At 42.1% G+C, this 25,490-nt stretch overlaps 1 protein-coding gene across 1 annotated transcript; it reads left to right on the forward strand.

Annotated features, from left to right (window-relative positions):
- The first annotated feature begins 661 nt into the window (after positions 1-661).
- LOC136475282 (uncharacterized) lies at positions 662-5,058 on the forward strand. The gene is made up of 5 exons (XM_066472835.1): positions 662-1,171; positions 2,297-2,333; positions 3,308-3,544; positions 3,646-3,693; positions 4,369-5,058. Exons 1-5 carry the CDS (start codon positions 867-869, stop codon positions 4,627-4,629), a joined length of 888 nt encoding a protein of 295 aa, XP_066328932.1. The 5' UTR covers positions 662-866; the 3' UTR covers positions 4,630-5,058.
- Positions 5,059-25,490: the final 20,432 nt, after the last annotated feature.

Below are 25,490 nucleotides of genomic sequence, written 5' to 3' on the forward strand. Positions count from 1 at the left end.
AACTTAACTAAATATTGTAAAAATGCTAATATTTATAATATTAATAAATATTATTACATTAACCGTGTAACGTATTTTTATATGCTATTCGGAGATATAAACATTGAATTTTTTTTATATAAATGTAGTTAAATTTGAAATTGATTGCCAGAAATATGACCATCCGCGTCAAGTCAAAGACTTGAACTCCGGTGGATAGTTTTAAAGAAACCCAACCAGCCAAACTACCGTGAAGTTAATATTTTTGAGAAAAATGGACAATCTACAAAACACGAGCAATCAAAACAAAAAAAAAGATACAACCAAATAATCATCCATTCTAAAATAAGTGTACTTATAGACTTTTTGAAGGAATCAATGTTACTTAGAAATATTAAAAATCATTTCAGCATTTAATGATTGTAATTCGGAAATAGAGAAAGCAAAAAAAAATATTAGAACTAGGCGGACTATACTTAGAAGTGCATTTATTTTAGGATAAATTTGAAGTGCTAGAAGTGTATTTAATTTGGCACGTAGGGAGGGAGTACACACAAAAGAGAGAGATGACACATTTGGTTTTATATAAAAAGAAAAATAAGCAAGGTAAGGGAAAATGCCAAAAAGGAAAACGGAAAAGAAACAAGTGACTCCACCTGTCCACCCGCTTCCTCATAAGGACGGAGGGAAGAAACGAGGCCGCAACTCCGCGCGAGCAACAGCCAACCAGCCACCTCACGTTGCGACCTGCGAGATCCACCTACGCCCGCCCGCGATCGCCCACGCCCGGAATAGGCAGTGGCAGCAGCAGCCAGCCAGCCAGCTAGCCGCGCCCCGCCATCGTGGGAGGAGGCCCATGCCGCGGGGGCAGCAGGGGGCAGGGTAGAATGGGCAACGTCACGTCGTCGGTGGCGGCGCGGCTGGCCTTCTTCCCGCCGGAGCCGGCGACGTACGGCATCGAGGTCCAGGACGGCGCCGGCTCCCTGCTGCGGATGACGGGGGTGTCGCCGGACGCGGGCGTCGAGGTGCGCGCGCTGCCCACCAGGGCCGGCACGCGCGTCGTCTCCGCCTTCTGGCGCCACCCCGCCGCGCGGCTCACGCTGCTCTACTCCCACGGCAACGCCGCCGACCTCGGCCAGATGCTCGGCCTCTTCCTCGAGCTCCGCGCGCACCTCCGCGTCAACATCATGAGGTCGGTGAGCTCACAAACATACGCCCCTCCATTGCTTCTGCTGCTCGATCGGTTCCTCTAAGTTTTTTGTTTCCCCGCTAATATTACTTCTACGCGAGTAGATTTGGATGCCTGTTCGTTGTTTGTACACCATCCAATTACGAAGATACGTACATTTATTTTGATCAATATAGGGCATGTTGCTTTTATTCCTAAGGGGAGTTCAATTGGATGGATTATCTTCTTTGTTTGCCACGAGTCAGCCAGTTGCTAACTGATTGTGAGGAGATCTGATTTTGTCCGTGTTATTGAACAATCGGTTCAATTGAATGAGCCATAAAAAATGAATCTGTGAACTCATGTAGTCATGTGCTCTTGTTTAATTTTCCTTTTCCTGAATAGTTCGGTCAGAGCTGCAAGCCTGCAAAAGTACAGCTTTAGTGTCTCCGTTGTTTTCTGCATGGCTGTTATAAGCTGTCGTGATCTCCTTTACCACGAATCCGAGGCTAGAATAACAAGTATTGCTTGGAGAAGGCATGTGGAATCCCATGTCTTATGAACAGTTCCAATTATTGTACTCGTACATTGTTTCACAAGTCTTTGTTCTGTTGCTGATGAATGCTGCACCGGGTCCTGGTGTACCTCTGTCGTTCTTGCCTGCAGAAATTTCAGTTAGTTACCGGCCACAACTCTGACACAAGATCAGAATTTGTATGCCCGAATTGTGCCCTAATTATGTTGTATATATGCAAAACTGCGAATCAGGATCAATTTCATGCCTCTTATCGGACTCTGTAAAATTGAGAGTTGCAGAGTAAAGCAGAAGAGCACCATGTCCTTTCTTCTTGTTCTAGACCATTGTTTCTGCCCAGCCAAATAAAACCACCAGGATATCTGCTAATTTTGCATCAAGTCCAAGTTTCACTGGCAGTTGGATGTATAACTTTCTAGTGATCTATTCAATACCTACTGTTTGACTTTAGGAACAGAAGTTTTTCCACACCAGAAAAGTTTCCATCTGGATTTGATTGAATGCTAACTTTTCTTTAGAACAATAGAAAAAACTATTATGTTGAATTACTTGCCGACATTTTCATTCAATAATTGTTACATTGACTAAAGCTGTTTCCCCTGTTTTCTTTTCAGCTATGATTATTCAGGCTATGGTGCCTCTACAGGAAAAGTAAGTCTCTAAAATCTCAAGTGATTTCAAGGGTAGAAATGTTGTTCTCTTGTTGCTTGAATTTGACATTAAGTTGTCCGGGATTAAATTGTCAGTTTGTCCGGATGTATGGTCACCAATTATTTTTTCCCCTTGAACAATCACCAATTCCTTTTTCTCTTGAGATCAAGATGTCTCCTGTATATGATTGTGACACATTGTTAGGGATGACTCCTAGCAACTGTTAGATTGGACAGAACAGGAAAGGGGCGCTCCGCTCCTATTCCTATCACCCTAGGTATCTTCCAGCATTCGATTATCTTTGCCTCATGTCAAATGATACTTTCTCCTCACCAAATTGAAGCGTGAGCTTAGCATCTTTCACATCGATGACAGCCCCTGCAGTAGCTAGAAAGGGTCTCCCCAAAATAATAGGCTCGCTCTTATCCTCCATCTCCAAGACAACAAAATCAATAAGGAAGGTAATCGATTGACGAGACCCACCGGAACTTCAACTTTCAGTCTATCCTTTTAGCGTAATCAATCCTATGTTCTTCAATAGATCTATGGGCACCCTTAGCCTCATCAAGGTCAGGACTTTGGCAAATATCTGGTTAGCCTCTTTCAATTTTCACCAACACCATCAATACTCCCCAAGGAAGGGGGGAACGGCTGACCATTGCTTTCTTGATCTAGACCATGATGGCACCTTTGTTCTGGTAGCCATACTTTTTACAAAGTTTTTAAACTAAGGGACCATCAGCTTAGGTAATCATGCCTACTCAAGAACTTGCTCGGACTGTGAACAATAATGTTGCATGTGTGCTTGTTCCCATAAGTCGCACATAGATTTATGAACTAACGAACACTTCGATTTAGAAAATAATAAATGATGGTAGGCACGTTCCTGTCTATGTACTGTGCACCTAGCTGTATCTGTTTTCCAGGTTGTAAGTAATGCAGACTAACTGAGTTCCCTTTGTGATCTAACACAGCCATCAGAGTACAACACATACAATGACATAGAGGCTGTTTATGATTGCTTAAAAAAGGAGTATGGGATAGAAGAAGAGGATTTAATCCTGTATGGGCAATCGGTTGGAAGTGGACCAACATTGCATTTGGCCTCACGTTTGCAAAAGTTAAGAGGGGTTGTCCTTCACAGTGGTATACTCTCTGGCATACGGGTTCTGTATCCAGTGAAAGTGACACTTTGGTTCGACATCTTCAAGGTATGTTTCATGTTTGCACCATAATTCGATAATTCCCCTTCTGCTCCAGAACAGCGTTTACTTTGTTATCCAAATCTGGCTAACTTTCATATATTTTACAGAACATCGACAAAATAAAGCAGGTTGACTGCCCTGTGTTAGTCATACATGTGAGTGGGCTTTTAACCTCGTTTTCTTAATCTAAAGTCTATCTAATTTTTTCCTTCACTGTGATTGCCTTGCTAGTTTCTGTATTGCTATTGTCGAGATGCATCATATACAAGTTTATGATTTTGTTCCCTTTAAAACAAATTAGGAAAATCTGTAGCCACAAATATCTGACTAATCTGTCTCTCAGCAACTTATTGACCTCTAGCATTTCTTGTACGTATATTGGTGTGTCATGACTCTCGGATCAGTCAGGAACTATATATGCATGCTAATCCTTCAGATTGATCTATGGCTAGACAACTTTGTGTAATCCTTCAGATTTTCTTTTTGACCTTTTTTTGTCTCTTGACACTCTGTTTGTATCCTTGCACCATTTAACCTTAATAAATTTTCAGTAGGGGTTTCAACCCCTCCTGTTCCATAAAAAAACTATATATGCATGCCTCTATGATCCCTATTCTGAACCACGATCCACTCAATCCATTTCCCAAGTACTATATTTTCAAACGCGCGTTGCTGAACAATGACTCGTGCCTCATGCATGAACTAATTAACGAACGACCCAACAAGTCACGAGATCAAAAGTTGTCAGATTCTGAATTACCACCACCCAAGTAGTTTCTACTGTTTGTACTATCTTGATTGACTTTGTGAACCGTATATCCATATGGCAGGGCACAGCCGATGACATAGTGGACTTCACTCACGGCAAGCGCCTGTGGGAGCTTGCCAAGGAGAAGTACGAGCCGCTGTGGATCAAAGGCGGTGGCCACTGCAACCTGGAGACGCACCCGGAGTACATCAGGCACCTGCGCAAGTTCATAAACGCCATGGAGAAGCTGGCCAAGGACAGCAGGGCGGCCCAGGCGCCGACGTCGTCGAGCATGGCGGGCGAAGTAAGACACACCAAGTGCTTGAGATTCGGGAAGAGATGAGGTCTCGGCCGTCTTTAGCTGTGTACGCCCAGTCACTAACCCTGCTGCATCGCATTGCTGCTGCTCGTGTCGGGTGCAAGTCGAAGCGATAGCACAAGTCGTCAATGAGGAAGGCAGGCAGGCGGATGGATGGGGTTTCCTGTCGAGTTTTACGTGCTCTGCAGATGCCGACGACCTGGGAAGGAAATGCAGTGCAGCAGCAGCAGCAGCCCTAGTTCATGTATGATGCGTGTGAGTTGAGTTCAGACTTCAGAGTAGACAGACAGACCTGTGGCTGCTGCAGTGTGCCGTGCTGGAGATCAGGACTGGAGACCACGGATTAGCCTGTTCGTAGCTTCTTCTTTTTTTTCGCTACCTGTATTGTAGTCACTGTGCAAAAGAATTCGTTCTGATTGATTGATTGTTGCAACAAAGTGAAGTGCGCTGTGACTTGTGAGGGAGTCTGAGCTGACGAGAGAGACTACCTGACGAGTGACGACCATCATGGATTCATGTCCATGTCCTTGTCCCTCGGTTTGAGTACGTACAGCCGCAGTCAGAGACGGGCTGCGCTGGGGCGGGCCGGGGCCCAGAAAGCAAGCCCAGCTACGTCCTGACCCCATCTCGCGCGCGCCCGTGGGCCGTGATGAAAGAAAGCGTCGTTGGGCTGCCATGGTCGGGCCATGCACTGGCGCCGCTGGGCCGGGGGACCTGGTCGCTGGTGAGAGGAAGGGAATGACTTGTCTCTGACTCTAATGGTGCTGCTCGAGCTCGATCTCTCTCCGCATGCAGACGGCGACGCAGATCTCCATGCTTGTGTGCAGACTTGCAGTTGCAGGGGGGCAGCAGGCACGCACGCTGCTAGAGGCTGCAGCTTCTGCTAGCCAGCAGGCAGATAGCACGGCCGGGGGTCCCATGTGCAATGCAACCTGGGCCCCGTTTAGTTGGCTGCCCAACTTGGCGCCGTCGAAATTTGTTTCACTGTAGCGCACTGTAGCATTTTGTTTGTATTTGGTAATAATTGTCCGATCGTTGACTAATTAGACTCAAAACGTTCGTCTCGTAAAGTACAACCAAACTGTACAATTAGTTTTTGATTTCGTCAACATTTAGTACTCCATGCATGTACCACAAGTTTGATGTGACGGAAAATCTTCTTTTTGCATAGTGCCAAAATTTGGATTTTGGAGTAACTAAACAAGGGCCTGTGCATCAGTGCATGCATGCATGCAGTATACATGCTCCTGTAGTCCTGTACCGGTATGCATGCATACCTGGGGAGTCAGGATGGCTAGGCTGTGCAGGACCAAAGAAGCCGGATTGAGTTTGTGCAAGTGGTCGTGTTTGGTTGTCTTTGTTGTTGATTCAGTATGAGATGATGTCATGTTTGATTGCATGCATGCATCAAAGTTTTGGGTGGAGAGGGAAGTGAAAATTGAGAAGACGGAGCGGGATGAAGAAGGACAGATGAACGAAAAAATACAGACGAAAGGTGCGAGCAGAGAAACTAGACCGCAATACACCCAGTGATATCGGATAGGCCTTCGGACGGCGTGGGTGGGGCAACCAATCACGCCCTGCATGCAATGCAGAGTCTTGGCTCTGCACCTGCACTGCACGCAGCTGGCGCTAGCGACCTGCCCCTGCCCGCAACAAGCATGCCTCGGTCGTCGTTTGGCTGATGATCCACGTACTTTTTACCCATCGCTCCATGCCTCGTTCGATCGATCGATTAATTGCACTTGAACGTGGTTCTGAGAAATAGAGACTTGGTGGCTGGTTCGGTGCTATTTGCATTTTGCCAGATGCTACCTCCTCTTTGTTGGCCTACCACTGTACCAGTCTGCAGTATATGCTACTGACGGTGTATTCTTTTATTAAAAAAAATAAAAACACGTTATATAATACATATATAGATACTTATAGACGCACGCATGTATACATGCATATACATACCTTGCACGTCTCACTCTCTATAAACAGTTTTAAGAAACTGAGCTAGCAGATTTTGAAACTTCTGCTAGCTGGCCAATCTGTGGGTGTCTGCACACCCACGATCGAACCAAATTTTCATCCTAGCAGTATGCTAGCTGGCGACGGCCATGTCTCCATGTAGTGCCCTGTGCCCTTATTCTAGCAATTTTGCTCTACCTTCGTCATGGACCAAATCCTAATGGGGTCTTTCCACTTTCATCAATAGGATATCATAGCATTTTTGTGATATGGTATGGCAAAAGCAGTAAAGAAGTTGAGAGATAATTAATTAAAATGATTCATTTACATATTAACAATGGCATGGCACGTGCACTTGCACGGGCATAGGCTGTAGTAGCTAGTCTAGTATATATATCAGTGCATCACTCCTACTCCGTATGTTTTATTATATGCTAGTATATCCATACATGCATGCATGGTACGTACGTGTGACAAAACCGTCTAATCTAATGCCTCTCAGAAGTACTTGTCTTTCATTGGACACCAAGTACTCAGGAGAGGACATCAAACTACGCAGTTCCATCGAGCACACCCTAAGGAAGAACTCGAAAATCCACATTTTTCCATCAGGATCATAATGAGTGAATACAACTTACAATATTTTTAAGTCATTTCTTACATCACTTTATTACAGTAACAAAATATTACCTCAATTGATTATAATAGCGGAATATAACAATGTTATTAGAGTTATAGAAGAAGCAAAGATTAATTTAATGACATGGTGGAGCAGTAACATAGTGGACATTTTTATACAAGGGATGCTAGCAGATTTTACATCTTTTCTTATAAAACATTTAGTGAGGGTTATAAATAAACACTACGGTCGTAGCATGAAAGGAATCCTCTCTGAGCCCACCAGAAAGTTTTCACATACAAAAGTCAGCTCTATGTATTCTCCGGTCATATGCAACAGGGGAGAATAAAACCCTGAGTATGTACTCGATTGTACTCAGCAAGACTTACCCGACAGAAGAAAAATAAAAGACTCTAAGGATATGTAAGGCTTATTTGGCTTGTGGGTTATTGCTTCTGCGGAAGCATTACTAAACATGCGTTCTTATATTAATTTTTTAGCAGTCATCGTTAGTTCATTAACTATCCATTCTATTTAAGCTCCTATGCTACTTTCAAGCAGGTGGTGAGCAATCAGAACTATTTTATCATTTTTATATTACAGTTCTTACTAGTGTGCTAGACCATAGCCAAGTCGTACCGTCTCACAGAAATGACGATTCACGAATCAATATATCCCAGCTGAGTACCCCGAAACACACGCTCCGCTTATACCCCAGGCACAAACAAGACCAACCCGCTCCACTCTTGTCAAGGGGTCCAGGTCCCCGTCCAAACTTGGACTCTAAGCTTCCACACTTGAGACCCGGTCTCAGTATGGTGCTTAGACCTCTACCTTTTCCCGCCTCCAATCAGTCGGTCCGGAAAGAGCTGGAACCCACGACAAGAGCGTAATGAGCATTCCCGCCCCCATAAGCAAGTATGTGCTCAGGATAATAAGTATGTGACTTGACTACCATCCACAGCAACGGACGGTCCTCAATCGACACAGGCGGAACCAATGCAATCCGAGGCTCGCTCGATTGCCTAACCAAGTCCAAATCCAAAGCACAGTCCCGCCCGGTCTCTAATTATCATTCATATCTATTCCATGTGATAGTAATGCAATAACAACAATAATATATTTCATGTCTCTCGCGAGTGACAGGTAATCACTCAACTTCTACCAGATCCTATAGCATAGCAATATACACGATCCTAAAATACTAGGACTCGTGGTATATATATATATATATATATATATATATGCAAGTGGTTTCATTCAACTCTTAAAACTTAATGCACAAGCATAAAATAAAGTGCTGAATAATAGGGGTTATGCATCGGGGCTTGTCTGGGTAAGATATAACCAAATATTAGCATTCCATTGGTGACACGATCATCAAGGCACCATCTTTTCCGCTACTTCGGTCGACTCCATGATCCATCGTTGTTCCTATTATGATATACGTGGATGCAACGCAGAGACACAATTAATCAACGGTAACCGTAACTCTTAAATATACAATTACGCTCCGCAAGCTAACGAGCTAGCTTTAATGACTAACGTGTTGGTCTACGTATCCACGTCGTCAAGTAAGGCTTTGTCTCCAGAAAAATGTTTTAGTCCTGCAATCCCAAAGGTGTTTCAGCATTTTATTGATTAAATATATATATTTGAACTAGGGCTCATTTAGCTACCTTAGCAAATTAACTATTATAGAGCTACAAAAATTACAGTGAACACCTCATAATATTAGGAAGCTACTGTGAAATTTCTAGAATTAACACTATCACTAATTTATCACAAAAATTCCTTCAAGTTTATATCTTAACAATATTAAGCATCTTAAATTAATTAGATCACTTCTTAAAATATTATAAAACTATGTGAACAAAATATACTAGCAGGTAGATTATGATTTTATGAACCTAACAAAATTTGTTTCATAATTTTTGGTTAACTATCTAATTTTATATTGAATTTACAAGTTTACCTTAGAAACTAAATTAGAAAATGCTTAGAAAAGGAAAAGAGCCGGTGGCCTCCCAGTAGCCCGGCGGCCCAGCGCGGAGTGTGGCCCATGCATGAGACGACCCACGATGGGGAGCCCGCTTTGGCACTTTAGCAAATGAGCTCTCGGACTTTTCCCGAACCACGACTAGGTCCTAATACTATTTCTTCCCTTCTCTGACAAATTCACTTAGCCCCCTGGATTTTTCAAAATTTCCCCACGCGCACCCCCGGTCATCCCGTGCACGGCGGCGCGGCGAGCGGTGGCAATGGACGTCCACGTCGGCCACCAGGGGCTTGCGCGGACCCATTTAGTGGGTCGGTCGCCATCTACGACTAAGCACGCTAAGATGGGTGGCGGTTAGGGACTCAGAGGCGTACTATCACGGGCTACAGCGGTGAGCGGCTAACCACGGTGATGGCATGCCAGTTCCGACGAGCTAGAGCCGCTAGAGGACTAACGTGTGAGCGAGTGAGCATGAGAAGCTTACAGCGAGCTTGCCCGTGGTGATGGTTGAGGCAAGAAAAAGCTGAGGTGATCTAGCCACGTGCGCTCGGGCACGGCGGCGACGCCCCGAGCTGGACTCCAACACGTCACCACATCACCGACGAGTTCCCTGGCCAAAACAGTGCGAGCACCGGATAGAGGGAGTCAAGGTGAGTTTAGGGTTACGACCAATTGAACTGTTACACTCCTATGGACCTTACCCATAACCCTCTGGTCAAGGCGACGCACATGACCGACAACAAGGAGAAACCAAAATTGACCATTGACAGACCACGGCTGGGCTCAATGAGAATATGACACCTAGCTAACTTGCTAAGCTACTCACTAGTGCGAGGAATTGGACTAGGAGGGCTTGAGCTAGTGATTAAGAAAGGGGAAGGGAGAGTGGTGCACTACCATAGCCACGTCGCGGGAAGCGGCCCCGGCAGAGGTAGGGCCATGACCTGACGAGGCACGACAGTGCGGGGAAATGACCGCAGGAGCGAGGGACAGGCGGCGCGTCGGTTAGTGCTTGGATGAAGTCATTGAAGGTGTGCCCGCGTGCAGCCACGCACACATAGCAGCACGGCATCGCGATGTAATAAACTGCGTACGACATCGAGCTCGGCTTGGTAGGTGGGTTGTGCGGCTGGGAACAACTGCTACAGTGCTGGGTGAGTTGTAGTGCGTAGGACAGTGCCACAAGAAGCGACGTGGCTCGAGACAAGGATGGCAGCAGGTGGGGTAGCCGTGATGCAGGGTGGTAGCGGCTACCGAGGGGCGGGTGCCGAGGCCATCGGCCAGTAGTATGCATCGCAGCCGAAGGTGGCCAAGCCATAGCCACGCCATAGCTAGGCCGAGGGTGGCCACCAACAGCCTGCCCACGCACGCGCGTGGCCAGAGGTAGCCACGACACACACCGAACACGGTGACCACATGCTCTTGGCCGAACGGCTAGACACATGTTAAGCATGAATTTTAAAGCGTCAAAACTAACCGCTTAGAGCCCAATTGAGATAAAAACAAGAGTTCAAGATTCTAGTAGCCACTAAGGGCTTCTCATCCGAGCTATGAGCATGGTCGGAGAGTGAGCATCGAGGAAAATAGAGAGGTGCCAATAGAAGCTCATTGTGCTTAACGCCAGTTCACGACCGAAGCCCAAAACAAGATCGACAGCCTGTTCTAACAAAGTTAGGGCAATTTCTACGATGCCACGACAACTCCAACTCATCCGTGGACTTCACCATGCTAAAGTGCTTACTTAGAAGCAACCAACAGTACACCAACATGAAACTAGTGTTTAAGTATTTTAGTTAGAACTTAAACATGAAAATAGCATTGTCTACCACCCTTCCATACTTAGAAAAGTTAAGGGTTTTCAGTTGAGACTAAGTAGACATTAATTCTTTTGTCGCAATTTTTAATAGGTCTAAACCTTGTTAACTTCAACCAACCAATACTTTATGCAATTGTCCACACCTTATACTAACGCATAGGAGCAAAACATTTAAGCACTCTTTAATTATTTTGCTCAATATAATTCTTCAAAAATGGCATTTTAAACAATAGTTCAAGTGTTTGCCGACTTAACGAAAAGAACTAATCTTAACTTCAAATTTGATTTTTGAGCTTCCAAGAACACTAGTTAACAACATTTATTTTCACAATTTAAAGTTGCATCTTCAACTGCACCACTTGCTCGTCATCTTTACTTAAGTATTACACACAAGTTATATTTTATTTTTGTTTATATAGATTATTTTTCGTGCCAAACAATTAAAATGACTTATCCCATTTTTCTTGTTAGGATTTTCATTAGCACTTTTATGCACCACATAAGTTAACTTGGATATTTATTTGAGTCCACAAAAGCGAGTCACATAGGATTCGCTTATCATTTCACGTGCGTTATAAATTTTTAAAACTCAAAAACTTGTTTGGCTAATCTCTCTCAGACCTAAATCTTGGTGCTAAGCAAGCTCGTAACACCAGGGGTGTTACAGTACGACACGATGGAACATGGTTGCAGGGTCCCATACCATACGACTGCGAGCAAGAGCAAGTAGTAGAGTCGTAGAGGCCGGGATGGAGTACAAGTATGTAAGTGTGGACGTGTTGTAGTACTATTTGTACATATGCCGCCGCTAAATAATAATAATGATGTGTTATATAATAGCTAGTTTGACTATCAAGAATATGTATGTAAGAATGTGGAGAACAAATTTAGAGAGGAAGGAAATGAGCTGTTCTCTTTTCTCTTATCTTATTTCCAATACATAAGCTCTCCTATATATTGCTATACATGTGAGATGGAGTTACAAGAATTGATGCTAGGAGAGTTACACCATTGATGAAGTAGAAGGTTATAGCTTTGATGGTATAGGGGTTATGGACATCCACATTAATATTTCATAACACTCCCCCTTGGATGTCCATTAACAGGTGAATTGCATGCCTCGTTAAAAACCTTGCCAAGGAAAAACCTAGTGGAAAAAAATTATGGCCAAGGAAAAAAGAGTACACACATATTCGCTCCCCCTGATGGCAACTTCACTTGATGTGTTTCAGTCGTCGCAATCCAATATCATGTGCCAATTTCTTGAATACTGAAGTAGGGAGTGTGTTGGTATAAATTAACGCACATAGATAAATTCACAAGCACACGAATACCGCTGTAGCTTTCATTCGGAAGTATTCTAAGTATCGTATCCATAGGAAAACGTGTGAGACTAACTATAGTCTAACTTAACTAAGGATAGCAACAAGGTTAGGACAAACAAGAGCGTAGAGAGGATAACTATGGTTCTCTTGTTCTGACTTCGGTAAGCTATGCCTTCTACTATTTAACTAGGGACATTACTAGTGAAAGACACTAGCAGAGGATGCTTTCCTTCACAACCGGGTCCTACTTGTCCTATAGACGGGAGGTAGACTACAAAGGATTCAACGAGGCTATAAGAGTCACCCTCGTGAGCTACCACCGATCTAGAATGCAGGATGCATCCACAATTAAGCTAAGTCTAAGCACCATGCTTACACTTATGATTAATACTTTACTCCCCCTATGTAGAGAATAAAGCACTCAGAAGAGTCGCAAACCTGATGAACAATATAAATAGGATGCTTACTTGAATCTGAAGTTGATTACTAGAGAAATCTCAGAGGCAAGCTTAGATAGAACTTAGATCCGTCAAGGTACAAGCCATAGAGAAAGCACCGACAGGCCGACACCTCCTCCATACTCTTCCCTCACTCTCCATCTCACTATTTCTATTTATAAGACTAGATCCTATGGGGGACTAATCTTCTCTTGATAGCTGGCTTTGATCCTGACGAGGAGAATATGAATTAAAGTTTTAGGATGGCTCTAGGGAGGGGGGTAGGGGCTGGTATATATAGGCCGGAGCATCAATTCTAGACCCTCGGATCAAACCGGCCTGAAAGAGCAGCGTAGATGCAATCTAAGAGGCGGTGGAGAACCGACATTCGAAGGGGAGGATGACATGTGGGTCCCATGGGCTGGCCGACTTGTAGGTGGGGCCGACTGGCCCCACATGTCAGCCCCTCGAGGTCTGCTTTGGTGGGTTGCCTTCCAAAGTGTTCTGAGTCTTCCCACGCCGGCTTCGCTATGGATAAACATGATTTGCTTTGACAAATATGTCCTCTTTGACAGTTTTCTGGATATATCCTCCTGCAAATACAGATTTACCAAAACTCATGAAATTTATTAGTTTAAACCCCTAGACCTATGTTTGGTGATGGAATTAAGTATATATGTAGGTTATATTGATGGTTTATAATTGATGTTAATGACCGTCAACAGAGTGCCTGTGTGAACAAGTCTGCTAGATTCTCACTTGAACGAATTTGCTGGACTGTTATGATACCATCCTTTTGAAGATCATGAGTGAAGAAAAACTTTGGCGAGATGTGTTTCACTCTATCTCCTTTTATGTACCCATCTTTCAATTGAGTTATGCAAGCCACATTGTCTTAATGTATAACCGTTGGTGCTTCCGTTTCTAAAAATAAATTGCATACCTTGCGAATATGATGTGTCATATTTCTCAACCAGACACATTCTCTGCTAGCTTCATGGATAGCCAAAATTTCTGCATGGTTAGATGAAGTTGCTGCTATAGTTTGCTTCATTGAATGCCATGAAATAGATGCACCACCACACATAAATACATATCCCATTTGTGAACGACCATTGTGTGGATCAGATAGATATCCTGCATCTGCAAAACAAACTAATCCCTCCATGCATTTGTTAGAAAAATATAGACCCATGTCCTTCGTACCTTGCAAATAACGAAGTATATGTTTTATCCCATTCTAATGTCTTCTAGTAGGACATGAGCTATATCTTGCTAATAAATTAATAGCATATGCAATATCAGGTCGTGTATGAGTAGATAGATACATTAGTGCTCCTATAGCACTTAGATATGGCACCTTAGGACCAAGAATTTCACTATCACATTCCAGAGGTCGAAAAGGATCTTTGGTTACATCAAGGGATCTAACAACCATTGGGGTACTCAATGGATACGCTTTATCCATGTAAAATTGCTCTAGAATTTTCTCTGTGCAAGTCGCTTGATGCAAAAGAATAGATCCTTTATTTCAAATTCTTTCTTCAAACAATCTTTTGCCTCAGTGATTCCTTGAGGAGTACCAATTAAGTTTAGATTATCAACATATACAACTATGATCACATATTCAGATCCATATCTTTTTATGAATGTGCATGGACAAATCGAGTCATTCTTATACCCTTCTTTTATCAAATACTCGCTAAGAAGATTGTACCACATTCTCCCAGATTGTTTCAACCCATATAGAGATTTGTTCAATTTAATTGAATATTGTTCTCGAGAACATGCTCTAGGCAGTTTAAATCCTTCTAGTAGTTTCATATATATGTCACTATCAAGTGACCCATATAAATATGTTGTAGGAACATCCATTAGATGCAAATCAAGATTCTCTTTCATTGCCAGACTTATAAGTTATCTAAAAGTTGTTGCATCCATCATGGGAGAGTATGTTTCTTCATATTCAATTCCCGTTCTTTGGGAGAATCCTTGGGCAACCAATCGTGCCTTATATCTTGTGATTTCTCCTTTCTCATTTCATTTTCTAACAAATACCCATTTATAACCAACGGGTTTGACACCATTTGGTATAAGGGTTATAGGCCCAAAAACTTCTCGTTTTGCGAGAGAATTCAATTCTGCTTGAATTGCGTCATTCCATTTTGGCCAATCTTTTCTTTCTTTGCATTCCTCGACTGAGTGAGGTTCTTGATCCTCATTATTATCCATAACTTCTAGTGCTAGATTATATGCCAATGCATCATTGATGATGACTTTGTCATGGTTCCAAATTTTTCTTGACATGACATAGTTTAATGAGATCTCATCTTCTGAAGAATTAGGTACCTTTGTCTCCTCTTGAGTCATGTCTTCATTTCCTTCAAGAGATTTTTCCTGAATTATTATTTCCTCAATTTGACCATCTTGATTCTTTGCTCCCTTTCGTTTTTGAGGATTTTTATCTTTGGAACCCAATGGTCTACCACGTTTTATAGTAGCCTCTGACTCGTTAGCAATAGATGGTTGTCCCTCTTGGACATTAATTTTTTAGGAGCATTAGCAGCTGGAATATATGACTTAGTCACTTTTTTAGTCTATAAAAGCACCTGGCAAATTATTTGCTAAACTTTGTAAATGAATTATCCTTTGAACTTCTTGCTCACATTGTTTTGTACGAGGATCAAAATGAGATAACGATAATTTATTTTAGCTTATTTCTCTATTCAACTATTTATTTTCTCCCCCTGTTGTTGGGAAATTTGATTCATCAAAATGACAATCAGCAAATCTTGCTATAAACATGTCTTCCGTTGATGGTTCAAGATACTTTATTATAGATGGGGATTCATACCCAATATATATTCCCAACCTTCTTTGAGGTCCCATGTTTGTGTGCTTTGGTGGAGCAATTGGGACATACACCGCACATCCAAAAATTCTTAGATGGGAAATATCTAGCTCTTTGCCAAAAGCTAACTGTAGAGGGGAAGAACTATGGTAACTTGTTGGCCTGATGCGAATTAATGTCGCTGCATTCAAAATAGCATGTCCCCATGCAGACATTGGGAGTTTCGACTTCATAAGTAACGGTCTCGCTATTAATTGGAGACGTTTAATAAATGACTCTACAAGACCATTCTGTGTATGAACATGTGTAACTGGATGTTCAACACTTATTCCAGTCGACATGCAATATTCATTGAAACTATTTGATGTAAATTCACCTGTATTATCCAAGCATATAGTTTTGATCGGATTATCCAGAAACTGAGCTCTTAACTTGATTATTTGAGCCAACAGCCACGTAAACGCTACGTTGCGGGTTGATAGTAACAAGACGTGTGACCATCTAGTTGATGCATCAATTAAAACCATAAAATATCTAAATGGGCCACTTGGTGGATGAATTGGTCCACATATATCTCCTTGTATGCGCTTCAAAAAAGCGAGGGACTGATGTCCAATTTTAGCCGATGATGGGCGCACAATCAGTTTCCCTTGAGAGTATGCGATGCATGGGAAGTCATTTGATTGGAGAATCTTTTTGTTCTTTAGTTTATGCCCGCATGAACTATTAATAATTTTTCGCATCATTACTGATTCGGGATGGCCATATAATAAAATTGTTATGGTTGGTGAACTTCTATTCCACCACCATATATGACTCATTCTTTTTGAGACTTGTATAGTATAAACCAGAAGGTAATTCTAGTAATTTCTCCAACACATACTTTTTCCCCGATGATATCTTTGTAATGTTGAGGTACTCCACATTTCCCTCACACATTGTCTCTATATGATAGCCATTTCGGCGTATATCTTTAAAGCTCAACAAATTTCTTTGATATTTTGGGGAATAAAGTGCTTTATTTATGTCTACCTTTGTCTTAACATTATTGTGGCTCTTCCTGAGCCTTCTATCAATTTAGCACTTCCAGATATAATATGAACAACTGCATCTTGCAATGTAAGACAGGAAAAATACATTTTACTCTTCAAGATAGTATGTGTTGTTCCACTATCTATAATACATATATTTTCTTCAATTCCAAGCTCTTGAGGCAATGGTTCATCCATTCTCTTCAACATAAAACATACTAATAAACATTACTATCCATTGAAAAACAATTATTATGTAGTGAAATGTACGAAAATGAATACTAATACAAACATAATACAAATTTATTCATTACTTTATAAGATGAAACATGCTTCATTAATACTACTGTTACATTGCACTTATTCATGCACGAAGAAGAATTAAAGACAAGATCATTTATTCTTGGATGAAGAAATTAGAAACATCAAGATGAGTTGCGGTGTTGTGGTCATATTCTCCAATATCTGTCGCACTAAATATATTATCATCAAAAATATTATCACCACTACCACTTGCAAAGTTTTTCTCCATCTTTTTGTTCTTCTTCTCGAGTGATTCTAGATAGAGATCAATAAGATATTTTGGTGTGCGACAGTTGTGTGCCCTATGAGATCTTCCACTGCAACGATAGCATGCATTTTTTGTTTCATCAATTTTGCCTTTATCTTTATCTCCCCTTTCTTGCCTCTTATGGAAATTTCCTATGTTCTTGAATTAAACACCATAATTTTCTTTACCACAACCATGTCCATATGCACGACCACGTCCACGTCCATGTCTGTGGCCACGACCACGCTCGCGTCCACTCCCACTATTTTGATTATCATATTGTGGCAGAACCGCCGAAATAACACGCTTATGGAGGTACTCGTCTTCCCCCAGACACTAAGCACCCTAAAAGCAAGCTATAGAGGGCGGTATCCGTTGGGCACACCCCACGAGAGAACCCGAAAGATCCACATTTTCCCCAAGGATCCAATAATGAGAACGAGTTACAATACTTGTCCATTTCATACATCAGAGTTTCTTAAAAGTACATTATTACAATACCAAATATCAGAGTGTGGAATGATAAACAACGGAATTTAAAATAAATATCTAGCAATAAGAACGAGGATCCGTCTAAGCCCACTAGAAGAATCCTCCACACAAAGGTACTTCTCATGCATCACCTGCAATAGGGGTAAATAAACCCTGAGTACACAATGTACTCGCAAGACTTATTCGACTTGTGGGAATAATTTTCCGACTCCAAGAAATATGAGAAGCTTTATGGTTTGCTGGTTTATTTTAGCATAAAGCAATACTAATAGTAAGTCCTTATTTATGTTATTTTTATCGGCCAGATTAAGTTATTATCTATCTAGTCTATATAAGCACATGTTCTACTTTCAAGCAAGGATTGAGCAATCAGTTTTATTTCTTCTCCTTTCAACTTTCAGTTCTTACTACGGTGCTAAACCGCAGACAAGCCGTACCGGATTTCCCAACGATTCGTGAATCAATGTGCCCAGCTGGGTGCCCCGAAGACACACGCCCCACTTGTACCCCAGGCACAAGCAGGACCAACCCATCACTCTCCTGTCCTAGGTGTCCAGGTCCTCGTCCAAACTTGGACTCTAAGCCCCCACTCCTGAGTCTCGGACTCAGTGCGATGCAAGGACCTCCACCATCTCCGCCTCCAATTAGTCGGTCCGAAAAGAGCTGGATCCACAATAATAGAGCAACAAGCCTTCCCTACGCCCATACCCAAGTATGTGCTCGGGACAATAGATCTATGACTTGCCTAGAGCCATATGCAACGACCGGTCCTTAATCGACATAGATAGGGAAAAAGTGTAACCGAGCTATGCCATGTTGGCCGTGGGAAACAACCCTTTACACCCACTAAAACCTAACCATATCCCTGCCCGGTCACCATTTTCCTTTCCACCATTTTATCATGAGTGATCATGTTTATCACCTATTGGCGAGTAACGGCAGGTTACTCACGCTACCGATATCCTGAGCATAGCAACTACTCGACCTATACTAGTAGGACTCATAGGTAGATATATTTATGCGTGTAGTTTTTATAAAATGCCTGTAACGTAAATGCACATCATAGATATATATCCAGTTATTATTCAAAGTAAAGGTTATGCACCGGGGCTTGCCTTGGGCAGGTGGGGTGTCAGCAAAGTCAGTAACTGATGGCTCTGAGACTCCCTCCTGCACGAGAACCTTCTCCTCGTACTCCTCAATCATTTCCTCGTACTCCTGCTCGCCCGCAATCATGAACTCTACCAACTCGTTATCTACATGCATGAAATGATGATGCAACGCTTAGTAATACGGCAACAACAACTCTTAAAATAAAAATACATCTACCAAGCTACTAAGCTAACTCTAATGACTAATACGCAAAGTTACCTATTATTCCCACTAAACAGGTATGAAATATTTCATGTATTATCTTAGCAACTAAAGGCATCCTTATTGTTAATATCAATTTACTATATATATGATAAAACAAGGTGCACTAGCTACCATATTTATCAACCTATTTTAAGGCCACAAAAATTACAGTGAGCACATGATAATACAATGAACCTACCGTAAAAGAATTATAGGGCTAGCACTTCTACCAATGCATCACAAAAATTCATTCTCTAAATAACCATAATAATAATAAGCAACCTAGAATTAATAAGTAATCCTAAAACATCGCAGAACCGTACGAACAAAATATACCAACAGATAGATCAGGAATTTATGAATCTAACAAAATTTATTTCACAATAAATAAATAAATTCAAATGAGCTCTAGGAAATAAGAAGATGATAAGGATGTATAGGTCTTGCTTTAAATGAATTTAGGAAGAAGAAATAATGGAATCGGAGCTTGGATGAAAGAGATATTGATTTTGCCAAGTGGCCGCTAATTAATACCGTAAAGGGTGATTAAGGAAAATGATTAGTGGCATTTGGCTAGCTGGTCACATGAATTGGATTTCACGTGATGGACTTGGAGTGGGTCTTTGGTCATGAGTGAATTAATTCAAATGATGGACTTTGAGTGGTCTTTGGACTTAACGAGCACATCAGGACTGGAGTGTGCTTTGGGCTAAACGTGCTTGGTGGTGGGGTGCTGGTTCATTCATGTAGGTCAAGGAAATATTAGAGAATGAGAAGATCATTTGTAGACTAACTACCTTAGCTGATTATTGCAGCTTGGGAGAAATCGATAGACGCAGTTTTCACGGGCAAGAACAGAGAAACTTGATTTGGGAGAGCAAGATGGTGAGTGGCGAAGTGGGACGGCTCGACGGCTCGGCGTGTCCTTTTAAAGGCAGGAGATGTGGGGATGGAATTAAGCAAGAGGGGGATAGGGAGGATGGCGAGAAGGTTAGGCATGGCTACTGTGAATGAACTGGAGAAGCGTGCAACAGTGTGCCGTTGTACTTGAGACTTCAATGTTGATAGACGAATGTGGTGTGCAGTAGACCGTGGACCTGGATGTATGTACTAGCTACTGAAGCTTTGCCTTGCCGTGTTAGTTCCGACTAGACAAATGAAGTTTCTCGCCAACCACTCATCAAGTCTCAAATGGGGTCATCGGTCAAGTCTACTTCTATACCCAAATTCAGAACGATGATCATTTGCCCCGCAGTGAATGTGCCTCTCTATGCTAGCGCGGTCACCAGGTGCGGCGCACACATGCCCAGACGGTCGCCCAGCACGGAGTACAGCTCAGCAGCGCCCTCACTTAACACGCAAAGCCGCGGCCAGCAGCAACGCATGCAAGCAGCCAAGCGCTGTGCATTGACCTGTTGGTCAAAAGCTGCTGCTTGTGCACGACATGCTGCTCGGATGAACATTGTTTTCTGTGGCGAATAGTGTTTCCTACGGTGAACAGTGTTTCTGTGGTGAACAGTGCAGCCGTGCAAGATGCAGTGGACAGTGTTGACTTCGTGCTACAGTAGATCACTGCTCCCAACATCCTTCAACAAATTACTCAGCAACTGACATAAGACGACAAAAATTGCCCTAAAGAAATGGCACAGGAGATGCTGCAAAATAAATTGAAAAACAAGAAGTACTTGCTCGTGATAGATGGTGAAGTCAGTAGTATTGAATGGAAGCACTTTTTTACTAGCATCCTAGTTGGCACTAGGGGTAGTAGAGTAGTGCATATCACACAAGGCAAACCAGAAGAGCAAGCGGCGTGCGCAGCGGGCAGAGCTTGTGATTGAGATTAATGAGTAGCGTGTGCGATGCTATTGCCGGTCATGTGCTGCCAACTTGACTTGCTTGACACGACAAAGTAAAAGCACTGCGTCTTGCCAAAGAATGTACTGAAGCATGCTTCGCGGGCTTGCGAGTGCCGAGTGCGTGCATGGGAAATTAAGGAGGAGAAGAATAATAAGAGCTAGAGTTGAATCAGGATGAATGAAAGTGATTTGGGCTACAGAAGAATACTTGGACAATGAATAAATTAGAGTTCAATTTGAGAATTAGTGCAATAAAATTTAATTTCTGACTTTACCACATGCAATAATACATAAACATGATGCTCATGACATGGTTTTAGCAAAAACTGTACATTGTAACACCGAGGGTGTTACACATATCTTGCTACATTTACTTCAGGGGGTGGATTTGAACCACTTGGATGTGTCTCATGGTTTTTCATCAAAAGATCGTTGTTTTCTTCAACCAAAAGCAAACAAGAAATAAGTTCAGAATATTTCTTGAATCTTTTCTCACGGTATTGCTGTTAAAGCAACACATTTGATGCATGGAATGTAGAGAATGTTTTCTCTAGCATCTCTTCATCTGTTACTTTTTCTCCACACAACAGTAATAGTAATATGATTCTAAACATGGCTGAATTGTATTCAGAAACACTTTTATAGTCTTGCAACCTTAGGTGCAACCACTCATAACGAGCTTTAGGGAGGATCACTGTTTTCTGATGACCAAATCTTTCTTTTAGTTTGTTCCAAAGAACAAGGGGATCCTTATCAATAAGGTATTCAACCTTTAGACCTTCATGGATGTGGCGGCGAATGAAAATCAAAGCCTTAGCTTTATCTTGGCTAGATGCATTAATTTTTTTTCTTTGATCGTATCACCAAGCCCATTGGCATCCAGGTGAGTTTCAGCATCTAGCACCCATGACAAGTAATTCTTACCTAAAATATCCAGAGCCGTAAAATCAAGCTTGGCAAGATTTGACATAGTAAACTACAAAATATATAGATTGCGAAATTCAAACAATCACGCAAGAACAAAATATAGAAACAAATACAAATGACAATGTCTTAACACAAAAACAATGTTATGATCAATGTAAAGTTTCTTATCTAGTCCTTGATAGCTTTTAGAGACAGTCGTGCTGATAACGTGTTATATAATAGCTAGTTTGACTATCAAGAATATGTATGTAAGAATGTGGAGAACAAATTTAGAGAGGAAGGAAATGAGTTGTTCTCTTTTCTCTTGGCTGATTTCCAATACATAAGCTCTCCTATATATAGCCATACATGTGAGATGGAGTTACAAGAATTGATGCTAGGAGAGTTACACCATTGATGAAGTAGAAGGTTATAGCTTTGATGGTATAGAGGTTATGGACATCCACATTAATATTTCATAACATAATGGACGTCGCACGTGTCCTCTTGCTCCGATCCGTCCGGGCAACCGACCGGCAAACGGCAACCGAGATCGATCAGGAAGTAATTTCTGCCCTGGTGGTGCCCCCGGCCGGTCCCTGCATGAACTTGCATGCACGGGAATGGGAATGCATGGGATCCAACAAATTAAAGATTGGGCGCTGCTAGCTGGCCGGCCGGGTGATCTCGAACGATTGCATTTGGCGTCATGTCATGTCATGACCTTAGCAAACATATTTCCGTTCCTGTTCCCGGTTTGCGATATCATTTTATAAGGTGGGAACGAGAACATAGACGTTCCCAAACGTGAAACATGGAACGGAACGTGGGCAATTAATTTCTCTTTTCTGCTGCTAAGGCCAGTCTTAGTGGAGGTTTTATCTCCCAGTTTTTAACACACCCATATTTTAGAAACAGTGCAGAAGAGTTTCATCCCCATAAAACTCTCTCTACTCCCATGAAACTTTTATCTTCTCTCTCTTCATCAAGACAGTGCCATGTCAGTATATTTAATATCCATAAAACTCTATAAAATCCCCATTGAAACTGGCCTAAGGTCATGAGCGTGGATCGACGATGAGCAGAGCAACTCGCCCTCGCCCGGCCTTTCTGGATCTGGAGCTAGGTACCAGGTAGGTAGGTGACGACTCTCCCAGTAGTACTCGATCTAGTTAACAACTGTACATTCACTTAATTCTGGCATGTGTGATGCATCTAAGAAATGGAGTATATATGCATGCAGTGTCTGTGTACGTACTAAGACACTCCTAGCCTTCATGCGTGATGACGATGATATATACGCATCGTACTGTGATATGCATGGTCGTTCGTATCGTATATATAGATGCAGTTCACGGAGGACGGACGTGTTCAGACTTGAGAGCCCTAGAATCCTAGATAGAGGAGGTAGCTATGCCATGCATGCATTTTGAAACAACAAACGATAGATGCTGGACGGTTAACGACATGCATGTGTACGTATATGCATGCCGATGTCGTTGTAGGGAATGGACTAGCGAGCGAGAGACCGGGATGCATGATCCTGCGGCTGCATATATCGAATCGATCTATGATCTACGTACGTATTATTTACTGATGGGAGAGGAAGATGGATGGGTGGATGCATGATCCGGTACGTACGAGCGTCGCATCTGTACGTACGTGCGGTGTACGTGGCGGCTCTCCCCCTGGTAGTGGTACGGTATATATGCCGCGTAGTACTATGTATAATGTACGAACAGTCGAATTAACGTCGCCGCACATGCATGCATGCATGCAAGCGTACGTGAGCATGCAGCATGTACGACGTAGTCGTCGATGATCCACGCATGCTTCTAGCAGGGACACCGTCGCTGAGTCACTGACAGACACTGTGGTCAATTATAAGGACAATTAAAGCCTTTAATTAACTTTTACTACTATACACTAATACTGTACATGGATGGATATATGTCACCAACTTTACAACTATTGTCTCTCTGGCCCCGATTAAATTGATGATTTCCTGGCCTAAATGTACGTGTATGTGTGTATATGCATGCATGCGGCTCATCAGCGTGCATGTTTTGGAGACCAAATAATCCTATTTTATATGGGATATTGTATGACACCTTTTCCTTTATTAATTTAGAGTTCATATCTGATCCTGCGTTCTGGGCTAACCTACTGTATGTAGTAGCTAAAGCTATACAGTACAGTATTTTTTCTCGACCACGCAAAAGGTTTACGCGTCTTTATATTAAGGTAGGAAAAAAGGTTTAATACAACACGCCCTAGGGCACCCACAATGGTTAGAGCTAGTTACTAGCTCTAAGCCAACTTCTCCAATAATGCTAACTTTTAGCATATAGCTTTTAACATGGATAGCCCTACATTACACTCTCACACAACTTTGAAATGTGTGAAAGAGCTTAGCTCTAGCTCTTAATCAAGAGCTAGCTTTTCTCTCTCTTCTATTAAAATATGAGAAAAATGCTTAGCTTAAAAGGCAGTTGTTGGAGCTGCTCTTAGAGGGGGTCAGAAGAATTTTACATGAATGCTCAGACCCACCTTACATTATTGCAATCAAACTTGTGGCCGCACACATTTACTACACAGTTAGTACAATGATGCATGTAAATCACTCCATAGATGCATCCTATATAAGAAGTAAAAAAAAAGGGCTGAGCCGCGCGCAGAGGTCACCAGGCTCGCAGCTATGTGCTGCTGCTTCTACCTCCTGAAGTTACAGGGCACTTAATAATTAATTAACTATAAATCCGTTCTGTGGTTTTATTAGGTCTACTCTTCAGCAGGCGGCAGGAATATACGCGTCTTGCAGAAATTAATGATTAGACCGATCTGGATTGCCTTGGTTTAATTTATTAAGTTTGTTGTTTAAATTAGTACCCCTCTGTCCAAAAAATAATAATTATAACTCTGTTTTAGTCGAATGATTTGAGTTTGACAAGTTTATAAAAAAAATGCTAATATTCATGATACCAATAATACGTATAATTCATGGAATATTTCATAAATGTTAGTTGAAACTATTTTTTATAATTAAACTGAACTAAATATAAACATTCTAACTTAGACCAAATCTAAAATTACATCCCTTTTTTAGATATAGAGGTAATATACTACACACATTACCGATAAACATCTAGAGGACCAATGTTTAAATTCTTCTGTCATCTGTATTTATGACTAAGTACGTGCGCACTATAGCAAAGCATTTATGCTGCTCGATGAATCTTAGCGTCCATTGGCTACTTCGCATCTAGTGTTTTTATTATGATCGATGCATGCAAATGTGTGTGTGCCCCTACCGCTAATTGCACTGAGGACAAAAAGGACATGCATGGAGATCGACCGGATCGTCTATCGTCAAGCGAGGGTTCTGTGGTAGTGCCAAAGGAAGGGACGAACTGCATGGTCCTACTCCTACTGATTTCTGTCAACCGAGGAGAGTACTACTACGTGCATGTAGTGGCGCAATAATTATAATGCTTCATTACGCGATCACGTGGGTTCTTCCTCCGATCCAAAATTGAACGTACGTAATAATAAGGCAACAATCACGTCGACGGGCCACATGTTGAGTGATGTCACACACTATATCTCTAGACAAATTTATTTCACATTAACACACATTGTGTACTGCTTGTAGTGAGTACTCTCAGGGCAGTCCCAATGGTGTATTGAAGAT

Source organism: Miscanthus floridulus, chromosome 8 (assembly GCF_019320115.1).
Source record: "Miscanthus floridulus cultivar M001 chromosome 8, ASM1932011v1, whole genome shotgun sequence".
NCBI lineage: Eukaryota > Viridiplantae > Streptophyta > Magnoliopsida > Poales > Poaceae > Miscanthus > Miscanthus floridulus.